Genomic DNA, 14972 nt, shown 5'->3' with positions numbered 1-14972 from the left:
TTGTATAGCATGTAGTCTTTACATGTAGAAATTAAATGGAGGATTTAAAATAATGACTGGCATTTTTTGTTTGGGTTAGAGTGTGCTAGATGAGTTCAAAGCACAATTTAAGTGATCAGATATCATATAATGATACACAGTGATTTAAAGAGATAAACCAATTGAATATTTACATAGATTCACCATCTGAAATTATATGGAAATAGTGTTGTATTTACTTCTTTTAAAATTTTTGTGGAGGGAAAAGTCTTTGATTGTGCTAGGATGTCACTATTCTAAAAGTATAGGTGTTGATATTGGGTATTGTCAATCTAGTCGTTGCAAAGAGGAGGGAGTGACTTGTCTGAGCCTGTTTTTATAGTGTTCTGAAATCTGCTCAAGTTGCTTCCAACAGGTCACAAAACCAGCTCAAAAGAATTAATCATGGTGTTTCCGGTTTGTTGTAGTACACTTCACACTATAGCAGAGGGCTCCCAAGAAGTGGGGGCCTTTAATAGGCAGGTCCTTCTCTTCAGTCTTTCTGGCATCTGGGAGATGTAGTGGAAATTCATCTTTGTTTTGATAGGTTTTGTTTTTGTTTTTTAAAGATTTATTTATTTACTATATGTAAGTACACTGTAGCTGTCTTCAGACGATCCAGAAGAGGGAGTCAGATCTCGTTACGGATGGTTGTGAGCCACCATGTGGTTGCTGGGATTTGAACTCGGGACCTTTGGAAGAGCAGGTGCTCTTACCCACTGAGCCATCTCACCAGCCCTTGTTTGTTTTTAAATACATATTTAATTTGGATAGGTCTTTTGAGACTGGGTATCACTAGCTCAGACTGACTTGAACCTCTTTCCTGCGTTATTCTTAGTACTGAAAGCACAGGCATGAACTACACCTAGTTCTGTGGATTTTTGGTTTTGCTTTGGTTTGGTTTTTGTCACAATTGTGTAGAAAAGAAAGAGTAGAAATAGGATCAAGGAAAAGTGAATAAAAGTACAAGTTTAAAAACCTTTAAATTATTGAGAGTTTTAGAATAACTATATGATGCCTAAAATAACTCTTGATGTATTCTGTTTTATTTTAGTGTTCCTCTTAAGGTAGGGTCTCCAGAGCTCTGTAGCTCATGCTGGCCTGACACTCACTATATAGACCAGGCTAGTTACAAACTTTAGGGTATTTTACCTGTGCCTTCCAAGTGCATGACCCACCTAGCTTGGGAAGTTTACTCTTCTAGCCCAGTGGTTCTCAAACCTAGGGATTGAATGACCCTTTTCAAGGGGTTGTCTAAGACCATGGAAAAACACTGATATTTGCATTATGATTCATAACAGTTACAGAATTACAGTTATGTAGTAGCAACAAAAATAATGTTATGGTTGGGAGTCATCACAATATTAAAGGACCACAGCATTAGGGCAGTTGAGAACCACTGCTCCAGCTGCTGTTTTTGAGCTAATTCAGATGCTATCCTAGAGTGATAATCACAGTTTAAGCATTACAGATCTGCAAAACTGCCCTTTCTAAAAAAAAATGAAAAGAAAAAAGCACAGAGACTAAGATAATCAAAGGTAATCCTTGCTCAAGGTCATGGAGGTAGAAGATTAAGGAGGCAGCATTTGTCTCGGTCCTGACTTGATGTTAGTCGTTAGTGCTCTGCTTGTTACTCTGTAAAAAGTTGACTCAGGAAAACTTCTTACCTCCCCAGTACAAATATGAAGTTTGGAAACAATCCTGTAGTATTTAAGGTTAGAAAGAATGAGCTTTGAAAAGCGAGCACAGAGGTCCACAGAGGCAGAAGGAGGCAGTGTTGGCGGTCAACTTTGGTCAAGAGAGTTTTTGAAGTCTCCTATACATAAGGATTGGCTACAGAGAGAAACTTCTAGTTTGAAATCTGAACTTGGCAGACCTTAAAAGGCTGATCACATCTTTTAAGGGACTAGTTTACTACCACCACTACCTTTGGTGCTAGGCTTGGGCCCAGGACTTTAACATGATAAAAGTGTTTTACCTCAGATTTAAACCTGAACCTTAACTTAGTGTTGAAGCCTGACAAGATGAAGGCTCCTTCTGGTAAAGACGACATAGGTGGAAGAATGGCCAGAAAAATGTTCTCTAGATAGAGAAACAGCTTGGTAACAATGGTATGTTTTTCTGTGTTTCCCCCCTCCCCTTTTGGGCCTAGCCTTTAAGAGCTGAGCCATCTTCTAGCCCCCAACCCTTTGTTTGAGATGGAGTCTCTATGTATCTCTGCCTAACCTGGAACTCTCTCTATGTAGACCAGGCTGGCCTCAAGCTCTTAGCTTCCACTGCCTCTGCCTCTGCTGGGATTAAAGATGGGCACCACCACACTTGGTTTAGAGCTAAAAAAGTTAAGAATGGAGGGCATGGGTTAAATCAGTGCAATTGAGTTTGAATGAAACTTGAACTTCAAAGACTGCAGGACTGCCGCTGTGGGAGGAGACTGGTAGGTAGACTGGAGATGAGTGGGCAGGGTCAGAAATGTGGCCCTTTGTAAGTGAGCAGCCGCGTGGGGACATAAAAGACCAAGGTTCGGAGCGGTTCCCATGCTGCAGGCTGCCCCAGAGAGTGTCAGTTCTGTTCTTACTGGCTGAGTTAAACCCAAATTAGCACACACGCTTTCTTAAGTTTTACTTTTTACAGTGCAGAGTTTTTAGTGAGTTAGCTTAGATATATGAGAGTGGTGTACCTGGTTTTGATAAAGACATAAATGATGCCACATCCAAAGCTCGACTGATAGTGATTTAAATTAGGGGAAAATGTTAGGAGGAAGTTGTCTAGGCTTCTGAAAAAAGCCCATATTCTTTCAAAACTAAATGTATTTTGTTTGTGTATGTACGTTTTTGTGTGCCAGGTTGAACATGTGGAGGTCAGAGAACAGTGTGTGGGACTAAGGCTGTAGAGTAATTTAATGGAACACATAGAAAAGAAACAAGTTGGTTATACTAGTAGGTAGAGTTATTTTCAATTTTGAATAAATTTAAAAAAATACTCAGGGTTATTAAACTCCTGAATGTCAAATAGAAAAATGTCAGCCTTATTGCTTCTGCCCAGTTCACACACACAGATCCTATTTCAAGCATATAGTCTAGAGTGTTATGTTACTATGTATGTATGTATTTATGTACATATGTATGTGAGGCAGGGTCCCCTTTTGTAGCTGTGGCTGGCCTAGAACCTCCTGGGCACACCAGATTGGTATTGAATTCGCAGAGATCCACCTGCTGCCACCTCCTCAGTGCTAGGACTGAAGGTGCCACTGCTCCTGGCTGTACTTCAATATTTAGAACTAGCCACCAGATGCACTCTTCCTGAAGAGTTGAGCCCAGGGCTTTGCACATGCTAGGCAAGCAAGCATTCTATCACTGAGGTGTATCCTTCCTCTTTAAAAGTGATGTTTAGAAGTGTGTAGTTAAACCAAAGAAACCTGCTCCTCTACTTTTTTGTTTGTTTGTTTGTTTGTTTTTGTTTTGTTTTTCGAGACAGGGTTTCTCTGTATAGCCCTGGCTGTCCTGGAACTCACTTTGTAGACCAGGCTGGCTCAAACTCAGAAATCTGCCTGCCTCTGCCTCCCGAGTGCTGGGATTAAAGGCATGCGCCACCACGCCCGGCTAAAAGGTTATACTTTTTTTTGGTTTTTCGAGACAGGGTTTCTCTGTATAGCCCTGGCTGTCCTAGGGATCACTCTGTAGACCAGGCTGGCCTTGAGCTCAAATCCACCTGCCTCTGCCTCCCGAGTACTGGGATTAAAGGCGTGCACCACCATGCCCTACTCCTCTACTTTTAAATGTGTGTGTATACTACCCAAGGTACTGTGGTGGGATGCACCTTTGGTTTCTGAGACAGTGTCTGGCAAGTGTAAAAAGTAAGAAGGGAGTCAGCCCTTTAGGTTGTTGTCTTTGAAGCATGGGTTAGTGCACCTTGTTGTCAGAATTGGTTCGAAAGGCAAGGATATTGAAACCCCTCATGTTTGTGGTTATCTGTGATTTACAGCTAATGTGCCCAGTTCTTTGTTCTAGATCTTTCCCTCTCGTTTCCTTAGAGCTGTGGGTTATACTAATCTGACAAATCCTTTGCCCTATCAGGGCAATTGTATTATTTTTAGAGGAGGCTTAGAAATAAATACTAAGACTACTCCCTGGTTGATAGTATTTTAGGCATCAAAAATAGAGGGAAGTGACTGACAATTCTGGTTGGGTGGTAGCTTCATTTGGGAGGCTTTTATACAATTCGTATGGTCTGGACCCTTTTCTGGATGTTCTCAGATACTCATACATAGTGGGATCAGTAGTTTTCTTAGAAACAAAAGCAAGCAAACAAAAGAAGGGGTATATTCTCCTTAGAAATCACTAAGGAAATTCAGGTATGCCGCTAACACTGAGGTACACTGAAGAAGGGCTCTGGCTATCTACTTTTTTGCTCCTTCTCATGCCTCATCTCTATTGGCTAAGAGTGTGAGAAGGTCCACGTGCTCTCTGGAGAGGATTTAAGTGAGGATTTTGAGGATTCATTTAGGGTGAGAAATATCTTCTACAGACAGTGGGCTCTTCTTGCTAAACCAAAGACCATCTTGACTGACTGCCTGCCTTTTGTTCCTTGAGTTAAGGGTTGCCAGCCTTTTAAAATCCTTTTTCTTGCTTTTGGTGCACAGTTTGGTGATCTGTGTTCCCCATTGGAAGTTAATACATAAAATGCATATCATTTACAGATGTTGCAAGTTGTATTGAAGAGAGGCTGTCGGAATTTTAAAATGTGTATAATAATATATCCTTTATTAATAATAGTGGGGTATAGTCATGATGTTAATTTTAAGGCAGTTATATAGATAGTAATAAAAGATTCTAGGGGTTGGTGTTCTAGCTTTGTTGATACAGTACTTGTCTAGTATACCCAGAATCCCATTGTGTCTCCAGCACCACATAAACTGGGTGCTGTGATTCATTGCTCTTATTCTAGTACTCACGAGGTTTAGGCAGCAGGATCAGAATTACAGGGTCACCCTTAGCTACATACTGAGTCCAAGGCCAGCCTCAGTTACAGGGAACTATTTTAAACCTACCACCAATGAAATTATGAAGCAGCTGGTTTGTGTTGGAGACAAAGTCCCATTTATGATAATGCTGCAGTGGTTGCTAGCAATCACAGAGAACACTTTGAGACTTCAGCTTAAGAAAATACACACTATACAGAGACAAAGTTTGGAGCTGAGATGAAAGGATGGACCATGTAGAGACTGCCATATCCAGGGATCCACCCCATAATCAGCATCCAAACGCTGACACCATTGCATACACTAGAAAGTTTTTATCGAAAGGACCCAGATGTAGCTGTCTCTTGTGAGACTATGCCGGGGCCTAGCAAACACAGAAGTGGATGCTCACAGTCAGCTAATGGATGGATCATAGGGCTCCCAATGGAGGAGCTAGAGAAAGTACCCAAGGAGCTAAAGAGATCTGCAACCCTATAGGTGGAACAACATTATGAACTAACCAGTACCCCGGAGCTCTTGACTCTAGCTGTATATATATCAAAAGATGGCCTAGTCGGCCATCACTGAAAAGAGAGGCCCATTGGACTTGCAAACTTTATATGCCCCAGTACAAGGGAACACCAGGGCCAAAAAGGGGGAGTAGGTGGGCAGGGGAGTGGGGGTGGGTGGATATGGGGGACTTTTGGTATAGCATTGGAAATGTAAATGAGCTAAATACCTAATAAAAAATGGAAAAAAAAAAAAAAAAAAAGAAAATACACACTAGCCGGGTGGTGGTGGTACACACCTTTAATCCCAGCTCTTGGGAGGCAGAGGCAGGCGATTTTCTGAGTTCGAGGCCAGCCTGGTCTACAGAGTGAGTTCCAGGACAGCCAGGGCTACACAGAGAAACCCTGTCTCAAAAAAAACAAAACACAACAACAAAAATAGAAAAGACACACATCGTGATATTTAATTGCATGGCTATTATGTACTTTTACTGCTCTCTACTACCTCTGTAGCCCATTTGACTCAAACTCACAATGGAATGATCATTTATTTGCCAGTGGCTGAATAATACAAAATTCTGCAGAGAATCAGCAGAAAGCTAGACTGCTTTTTCAACATGAAAGCTAACGAGTGGTTTGTTGTTGCAGGAATACAAGCGCAAGTTAGCCCGAGTTTCCCTGGTACGCAAAGAACTAAGAGCCCGGATCCAGAGCCTGCCAGATTTATCTCGTTTGCCCAATGTCACTGGCAGTCACATGCACCTGCCCTTTGCGGGGGACATCTACAGTGAAGACTGATGGCCAGTCTCCTCCAGGGCCAGGACTTTGGCAGACATGGAGACAGGTTAGGTGAATAGTCCTGTAGAGTTATTTTTGTACATTGTTGAGAATGGTACTAACATAAGAAATGACAAGGAAGTATAAAATGTTAAAATGTTGGTTTGTTTTGCTATTTTATTAGTGAGTTAACATGACTTAGTTAAAACCAAGTGATGATTTCTGTGTATTAATGAACTTAATGATTATTTTCAAAAAAATCTTTTGTAAGTTTTTTTTTTGATCCAAGGCCTTGTGAGAAATTCCATGTTTCTATTTCTTCATGTATTTTCAATTACTTTTCTTTATTTTTTTTCAGTATCTAATCACTGTACACTATCTAATTCCTAATGGGAAGAACTGATCAGGAGCTGATGTGAGACTGTTTATGGGATCGTTAGAGCTTGATTATAGAAGAGACTAAATGTTTCAACTTCACCTTACTCTTGCCACCCAAATACTGGTTCTGTGTGTCCTCATGCCTTTCGAGTTTAACACTAGACATGGATGCCGTGCAGGGTCAAATAAAGCCTAGAGAAGGTTCCCCGGTAGTACTATAGTAGTTCCATCTCAAATGCCATCCCAGGATCGAAGGTCTGTTAACTAGACACTCCCTGGATCGCACTATTTAGACTAAGTGCAGTTAATGCTTTACGAATGTTGTAAGTTCTGCTGTCCTAATGAGCACAACTCCAGCTCTCCAGCTGACTGCTTCTGTCGTCAGTCTTCTTACATCAGATCCCTTTAACAAAACACCAGCTGTGGGGTGTAAAGGGAACACCAGGCAGCGACACAGTCCCAGTGCTTAATCCCTGCCCATGTCATGTAAACGTAGCTCTTAGCCTGAGCAGCTCAACAACTCAGTACCCATAGTGCTCAATTACGCAGCCCGAAACAGTTTATTTCTGTAATGTTTTTGAATGATTATATTTTGGAATTAAGCAATGCTGTACTACAGGGTAGATGTGGTGAGTTTTATATTTGTCTGTTTACAGGTGTAAATACACAGCAAATGTACCTTTATCTGTACTTGAACCTGGTGTGTTAGAGCAGGTGCATGCTCTCCAGCTTTCTCTTAAGTTCCACTGTGAAGCTGCAGGTTTGTGTTTCATGATGGCAGAGGGAGATGTTTTTCTCCTTTATTGCTTTGCATTTCTCATGTAATCGGAGTCCAAGTGAATAGTTTGTAGGACACCTTTTAGATTTCACAGGCCAGTTATACTCACTACTCTGAATGGCTTCACTGTTTCTTTCTCAGTATTAGAGGATATAGTTGAAATGAATTTCCATGTGAAGAAATGACAGGTAATTTTCTTTAATAGCCAGTAGATTTGGGAACAGTGCTTTAAACACTGGCCTTTCTCCAAAACAGAGTTACATGTATGGCATCACCCCGTCCCATGAATGTTCTATCTTCCAATGACAACTTTTGGGAATTAGGACACATTTCCTCACAGAAGCTATAGCTGTTCTCTGTGCACACCGCTGAAGCTCAACTGGAAGCCCAAACCACTGGACCTCGGATATGCTTGTAATGAGCTGACAAGTGGCTCTCGCACATCCTGAGCAGCGTTTGTCTGTCAAATAAGGGTTTGTGTGCAGCAGCCAGACCTTCACACTGGGGTGGCTGCCAGTGCTGCTATCCTTTCCTTAGGGGTAGTGATCTAAGAAAGAGTCAGCAAAGGAGATGCACATTACATACCCTGATTATGCCTGTTTTGAAAGTATGCCAAGTAAGTTTTTGTTGTTTTGGAAAGCAAAAGCTTTGTGTGTTAACTTATTTTCAGTATCTTAAACTTATTTATGATTTGCTGACACAGTGATTTATCCATCTAAACTAGATACTTTTCCATTTAAAACTAACTTATAAATGGTATACTCTTGGGAAGATATAAACTCTTTTAGAAGTTTCCTGAAATATTTTCACCATGAAGACAGACTTAGATACTCTTTTGATGCCACTATCTGATCTAAATATTTATGATAAAATGTATTATTTTTTTAAAGAGCGTGATGAGATCTGTGATAAATGCTAGTACTCAAAACCCGAATCCCCAAACCACAAGTTGTTGGTTAGCTCACTAATTGAACAGACTGTACAGTTTGTTCTAGAAGTAAGTTTTTCAGCCTTACAGTCGTTAATGTTCCTTTCTGAAAGGAAGACTAAACTTAATGGGCTTAAACCAGGTGTGGTGGTTCATGCCTTTAATTTCAGTACTTGGGAGGCAGAGGCAGGAGGATCTCTGTGAAGGCCAGCCTGGTCTGTAGAGTGAGATCAATGCCATTAGTTACATGAGTGAGACTCTGCAGTAAGAAAAAGAAAAAAAGAAATGGGCCTAGGTGAGGGGTATAAAATACCAAGCTGTAAATCATGCACATTTTCTCTCCCATGTACCGGAGGCAAATTACAAGTATGAGAGCAACCTGGTCTGGCCCTCAAGGGAAAGTATGTCACATTGTAGCAAGGTCCTGTGCTGTGAATGGACACCATTCCTCTTTTTTCCACAAACAGTGCAGAGAGCTGTCGGAGTGGCAATTTGAGCAGATTCCCGGTGCTCCCTCTGCTCCTACAATACTACAGTAAGTAAATGAGCCGTAGGGGAGCGGGGAGTCTGGAGAGGAGCTGAGCTCTGTAGCCGGCCTTCCCCGAGGAAGGCCGTCCTGCCTGTAGCTGCTGTGATAGCTGCTCACAGCGTTCTGAATCAGGGTTTCTCTGTAAGAAATCCCGTAGCATTAACAAAAACTACGATGATCCACCCTTCATGATTTTCACAGTTCAGAGGATGTTGTCTGCTGTCACTGCTGTGAGTAGCTTTGTGGTGTGTGGTTCATGAACTGGTCTGGAGTCTGGAGAGGACAGTGACTGGGAGGTAGGAGGGCCTTCCTCAGTCCCCACTCTGAAGTCATGCAAAAGCCCGACACTAGCTATTAATTGTACTAGCTATTAGGAGTTCCTCCTAGAGATGAGCCCTGCTTCTCAGTTGTGCTAGAAAAAGCTTTTGACGGTGTGAATTCAGTTCTTCTCTGTACAGAAGGGAACACTGGGTTACTTAATGGATTTGTGTATACACAGCATCTGTTGCCATCTAGTCTGCCGTGTCAAGAGCACATGGAAAAAGGATACTCCATCTTTTATAAACCCTTTTCTTTGGCTGTATCTGATGACAGTGTAAGATCCTAATAAAGTTTTATGTTCTTTTTGAAGAGTTTGTGTGTGTGTGTGTTATTTTCTGAATCCAGTTCATTGATAAAGGACAGGAAGGTGTGGGGCTAACGGGAGGGAGTTGGGAAAGTCCTGGGAGTAGTCAGTGAAGCAGAGACAACAGAAAAGTATCATCAGAGGTATTCATTAGACTGCAGGTGGCTGAGCACCAACTTGATTCTTTTCTCAAATATTCAAATAGGGCCTGGGGAAGTAGCTCAGTGGGTAAGAGCCCATGCTGTATAAACATGAGGACCAGAGTTTGGTTCCTCAGCACCTGCATAAAAAGCTGGGCATGGCTCAAGTGCCAGTACTGGGGGTGGAGACAGCCACATTGCAGGAACACATCGTCTTACACGCGTTCGCGACCGGCCAGGAAGAACGCAACAAACCGGAATCTTCTGCGGCAAAAGCTTTATTGCTTACATCTTCAGGAGCAAGAGAGCAAGAGAGAGAATGGCGAAACCCCATCCCTTTTAAGGAGAATTATCCTCCGCCTAGGACGTGTCGCTCCCTGATTGGCTGCAGCCCATCGGCCCAGTTGTCATCACGAGAAAGGCAGAACACGTGGCGGGAAAACTGCCCCTGCACGTGTGCAGATTATTTACTACTTAGAACACAGCTGTCAGCGCCATCTTATAATGGCAAATGTGAGGGCGGCTCCCCACATATCCCCCTTTCCTTTTAATAAGAGCAATAGGTCACCCATATTAATGAGAGTGGAGATAGAGGTCAAATCCCCAGTGTGCAGGTAAAGGAGCCGTACACATAACCTCCTCCCAGGCTCATCACCCAGAGGGGTCCTGGTCTGGTCCCGTGTCGTTTTACCTGGGGAGAAGGACACTTGGACACTCAACCTTCTTGAAAGATGACATGTCTCCTTAGAATAGGCTCATATATGCCGCAGAGCCCTTCTACTGCAGTGCTTAGCCGTGCAACTCTCTCGGGCTGCTGAAGCACACTCACTCTATCCCGTGCAATGAGACTAGCCTTGTGGGGTTCAAGAGCTGAGTGGCCAGCGACCTATTGCTTAAGCATAGATATATCAGGGGAAGCACCATGTTCTAGAGCTGCAAGTGCCTGGGCAATAACCACCTTGTCTCTCCTAGTTTGGGCCTTAAGCTTACAGACCAACCAAAGAAGCAACACTAATCCACAGCAAAGTGTATCTCCAAATAATCCCACCCATTCTTTAAAGAAGGAAAATGCTGAGGAGATCCAATTGGGTAATCCTTTGGTCAGGGACAGGTCCAAGCTCGTGGAGTTGACCTGAATGATGGCAATTCTCAATTCCCGAAGGGTCTGTTCAAATTCAGCCGTCCAATTCTGTAACATATACTGAGAAAGACTTTTTGACAAATTAGCTGCCCTAGTAAATTTTTCATACTGAATGGAAGTAACGCACAATCCCGGAAACTTTTGTTCACATCCCAGCTGAGCTATTTGCCATAATACATCTAGTTGTTCCTGGACAAGATCTATGCGTTGATTCATTTCTGCCCATGGAGCATTTTTGAGATTGGAGGATGGCGGCCGCTAAGCCTGCATTGGTGAGAGGTCCCCCAAGCTCCTGACAAACCCTGAGCCAGTCTTGTAAACCTTTGTTCTTTCTTGGGGCTATGGCCGCTCGGCATTCCTGCATAGCTTGCTCATAAATGAGCTGTTCTACCAGAGGTGCGGCTTGCTCCAAATCTGCAAAAATACGCTCTGCTGCCTCTGTCATTCTGGCCACAAAATCTGAGAAGGACTCCTGGGGTTTCTGGACGATCTTTGTTAGTTGTCCAGTGGCTTCACCTGCTCGGGAGAGCGCCTTCCAGGCCCTAATAGCCTTTTCATCGGATTCAGAACTACTAAGAACTGGCTCCTTGAGCTCATCTAGTGATGAGTATAGTCTCCTTCTCCTAGAGACCTCCGCTGATTGATCTTCTTTCTTTTCTTTTTCCTTCTCCTTCCTTCCAATCTCTCCCCAGGTATTTTTCCCTGACCCAAACTTTTCCTCGGGTTCAAGACCCTTGGAAAGGCCTGTATACTTATTTTGTGCACCATATTTTCCTCTTTGCTCCTACTCTCTCTCCCCGCTTTACTTCTGATAGATTGCCCTGAATTTCATCCAGAATTTTCAGCCCTGCCTTAACCGCTTGATAACATGTGAAAAGGAACAAAAAGGCTCCTAACACTGGAGAAAGTTCAAGGCCAAACATACCTTGTAAAGCTATTTCCCACTTTACTTCTGATAGACTGTCTTGAATTTCGTTAGAAAGTTCAAAGCCAGACCTACCTTGTAAAGCTATACTTACGGGTACCCCTGTTCCCCAGCTGAAGAGTTCTGAATCCACGCAGTTGAATCCTTCTCAACAGTCTGTGTTATGGGAACACTTCATTACCACCATTCCCCAGCTGAAGAGTTCTGAATCCACACCAGATCCTTCTCAACAGTCTGTTTTACGGGAACACTTCATTACCACCGTTCCCCAGCTGAAGAGTTCTGAATCCAGGCTGGATCCTTCTCAACAGTCTGTTTTACGGGAACCTTTATGACCGTGACTCGCAGTTCTGGTTCCAGAATGAGGGATCTTCCTTGCGCCGGTGATGGTAAATGTGAGGGTGGCTCCCCACAACATCTGAAGACAGTGCCACAGAGAGCAATGGAGGAAAGAAGCCAATATCCTCTTTAGCCTCTGCTTGGGCACGTGTACCATGCATACACACAAACACTAAATATTTAAGCAATTATGGAGAATAATGAAGTATAGGTTTTACTGTTCGTCATATAGTTGGTTCCTTCCTCACAGTTTCAGTTGACACCTGAAGCTTCCTTGTGACAACCCAAGTTAATTTTTGTGGTGCTAGGGCTCAAAATCAGGATCCCTGTATGCTAGGTATATGCTGTAGTGCTAGCTAAACCAGCACTCCAGTTCCCATGCTTTGGATTTAAAGTAAAACTGAGAAATATTAGAAGCTGTGGGGATTTGTAGGGCTGTGTTGGCTTGAGCTTTTGATAATTCAGTTGCACCTGGGAATATAGTTCAATTGTAGAACACTTTAAACATAAGCCCTAGTTAGATCTGTGACGTAACACACACACACACACACACACACACACACACACACACACAGAGAGAGAGAGAGAGAGAGAGAGGACTTAGCTGAGGCTTACTAAAAACGGATTCTAATCAAATGGATCAGAATATTCTGATTCTTGTAGTCGGGAAAGTTTGGGAGGTAACATTGCTCTGGCTAGTGCCCCGTCCCTCCCATTCCTCCCATTCTCCCATTTGTCAACCTCATCTGGATTCATGTTTCCTATTTACATTATAGAGAGTGGGTTTTATAAACTGACACATAGCCAGAGGCTGCAGAGGTGGGCATAGTGGACTAATGAGGGATCCCCAAGGGTTTGCATGCCAACTCTGCATCTTCCCAGGTCTCTCCTTCACATTTCCACTTCCCTGATATCTAATTTCAGCTCAGTGAGCCAGCTTTTCCTGCCTTGTTCTTTTAACCATCTCAAAGCACAGGCTGGCCTTGGGTTGGGCCTCCCTGCCTGAACCTGCTCAGTGCTAGTATTGATTGGGACTGGTCACGTTTCTTTCTTTCTTTCTTTCTTTCTTTCTTTCTTTCTTTCTTTCTTTCTTTCTTTCTTTCTTTCTTTCTTTCTTTCTTTCTTTCTTTCTTTCTTTCTTTCTTCCTTCCTTCCTTCCTTCCTTCCTTCCTTCCTTCCTTCCTTTCTTTCTTTCTTTCTTTCTTTCTTTCTTTCTTTCTTTCTTTTTTTTTTAAATCGAGGCCCTGATTTTCTTGTCTTGGGGCCATTTCCGTACATTCAGTTTTGCTTTTTTTTTTTTTTTTTTTAAGATTTATTTATTTATTATATGTAAGTACACTGTAGCTGTCTTCAGACACTCCAGAAGAGGGCATCAGATTTCATTATGGATGGTTGTGAGCCACCATGTGGTTGCTGGGATTTGAACTCTGCACCTTTGGAAGAGCAGTCGGCACTCTTAACCACTGAGCCATCTCGCCAGCCCCTGGTCATGTTTCTTACTCTCTTCTTCATTCTCACTTTTAGAGCTACCTTGTTTGTCTCTTCCCTCTGTCTTTATTGATTACCTCTTTTATTTACTGTTCCTTCTACCTTCTCCTTCTGATATTAATTGCTGGACTTGCTGTGTTCATTTCCTTTCTATTTCCACCTTTAAATCTACTCTCCACATTGCTTTACTCCCTCCCAAGTTAGCGAAGTTGAGACGGTGTGTGTGTGTATGTATGTGTGTGTGTGTGTTATAGTTTGTACCAGCACAGCGGGTAGAATGAACTGTTGATGGGGTGTTTTCAGGTGGTGTTTGATGGAACATCTTCTGGGGCACAAAGATCACTACTCATCTATATGCGTATCTTCAAATGTATAAAAGGTAGTAGGAATGGGATAGTACAATTTTCAGAGCTTCATCTTCCTAAGTGTGTTAGATAACAACCATTAGCCTCGGCCAGGAGCTTGTTCTTAGTGCAAATAATTGGGCCCAGATTTACAGAGTCACAATATCCAAGGTTAGGGACATACTCCTCTTAAGCAAATCCTTTAGGTAATTTAAGATTTTTAAAGAATGTTGCTTTTTAAATAAACACTTTGTCTTTTAAAGATTTATTGTGCATGCTTGTGTGTGTATGTATACCTGCAAGTCACAAGTCAGAGGTGGAGTTATACACAGTGTGAAATGTTGGGTCCTCTGCAAGAGCAGTACACCTCTTAATTGTTGAGTTGTCTGTCCATCCCAGAACATTATATCCTAAGCATCCAGCAGTGATCCAAATGGATAATTTGCTAAAGTAGGATATGCAACAAATTTTAGAATTACCACATTTGAATTCTGCACTTCACAGAAAAGTATAAAACTAGAATTTTGAATTAAAGAATCCTGTGACTCAGAATCATTGGCTAATTTAAACATATCTAAAATCTCACCATATTTATTTGGAAGTACAAGTTGAGGGGAGGGGTGTATTTTAAGAATCAGACATTAATATGTGGCTTTTCCTAAATAATACTGTCTTGAGTTGTCTTCTGTCAGTGAACTCTATTGCTTGTTGGTACAGTGTTTCACTATATACAGTTTAGGCTGGCCTTGAATTCAGTCTTCCTGAGTGTTGGGACCAAATTATTTGATCATTTGAAATGCTATAAATGTTGTACAATTTCACCATATTCACTACACTGTCATAAATAGGGGGAACCTGGGTGTGGTTGTGGTTTTGGATCCGAGCTGCAGTTAACACTTTGTGTTGTTGTTGAGCTAGTATTTGAGTATTGTATGGCCTCAGGTGAGCTTTATGGCCAGTTCATCACAGCCCAGTCTATTGGACATGGATGCCCAAATTAGCAGCAAATGTCACTGGTGCTTTTTCACTGAGCTGCTAGTCTGCATGCCTTTGCAAGCACTTAGGAAGACTGAAGGCTGCAGTTGTCAGCCCCTGC

General features: G+C 42.3%; 1 protein-coding gene across 3 annotated transcripts in view; it reads left to right on the top strand.

The window, feature by feature from the left end:
• Rprd1a (regulation of nuclear pre-mRNA domain containing 1A) overlaps positions 1–9504 on the top strand; it is a 45276-nt gene extending 35772 nt beyond the window's left edge. Inside the window, exons 7-8 of one of the 3 annotated variants that reach the window (XM_006525825.4) lie at positions 6133–6328; positions 7673–9504. In XM_006525825.4, coding sequence (XP_006525888.1) covers positions 6133–6282 — 150 coding nt within the window. In that variant the 3' untranslated portion in view covers positions 6283–6328; positions 7673–9504. Of the gene's footprint in view, positions 1–6132 lie in introns of all 3 variants that reach the window. The other 2 variants (NM_001360807.1, NM_144861.2) reach the window with 2 other exon arrangements.
• Positions 9505–14972: the final 5468 nt, after the last annotated feature.

Source organism: Mus musculus, chromosome 18 (genome assembly GCF_000001635.26).
Source record: "Mus musculus strain C57BL/6J chromosome 18, GRCm38.p6 C57BL/6J".
Taxonomy (NCBI): Eukaryota; Metazoa; Chordata; class Mammalia; order Rodentia; family Muridae; genus Mus; species Mus musculus.
Note: the sequence above shows the minus strand (reverse complement) of the source record. Positions and strands in the feature narration are given on the sequence as shown.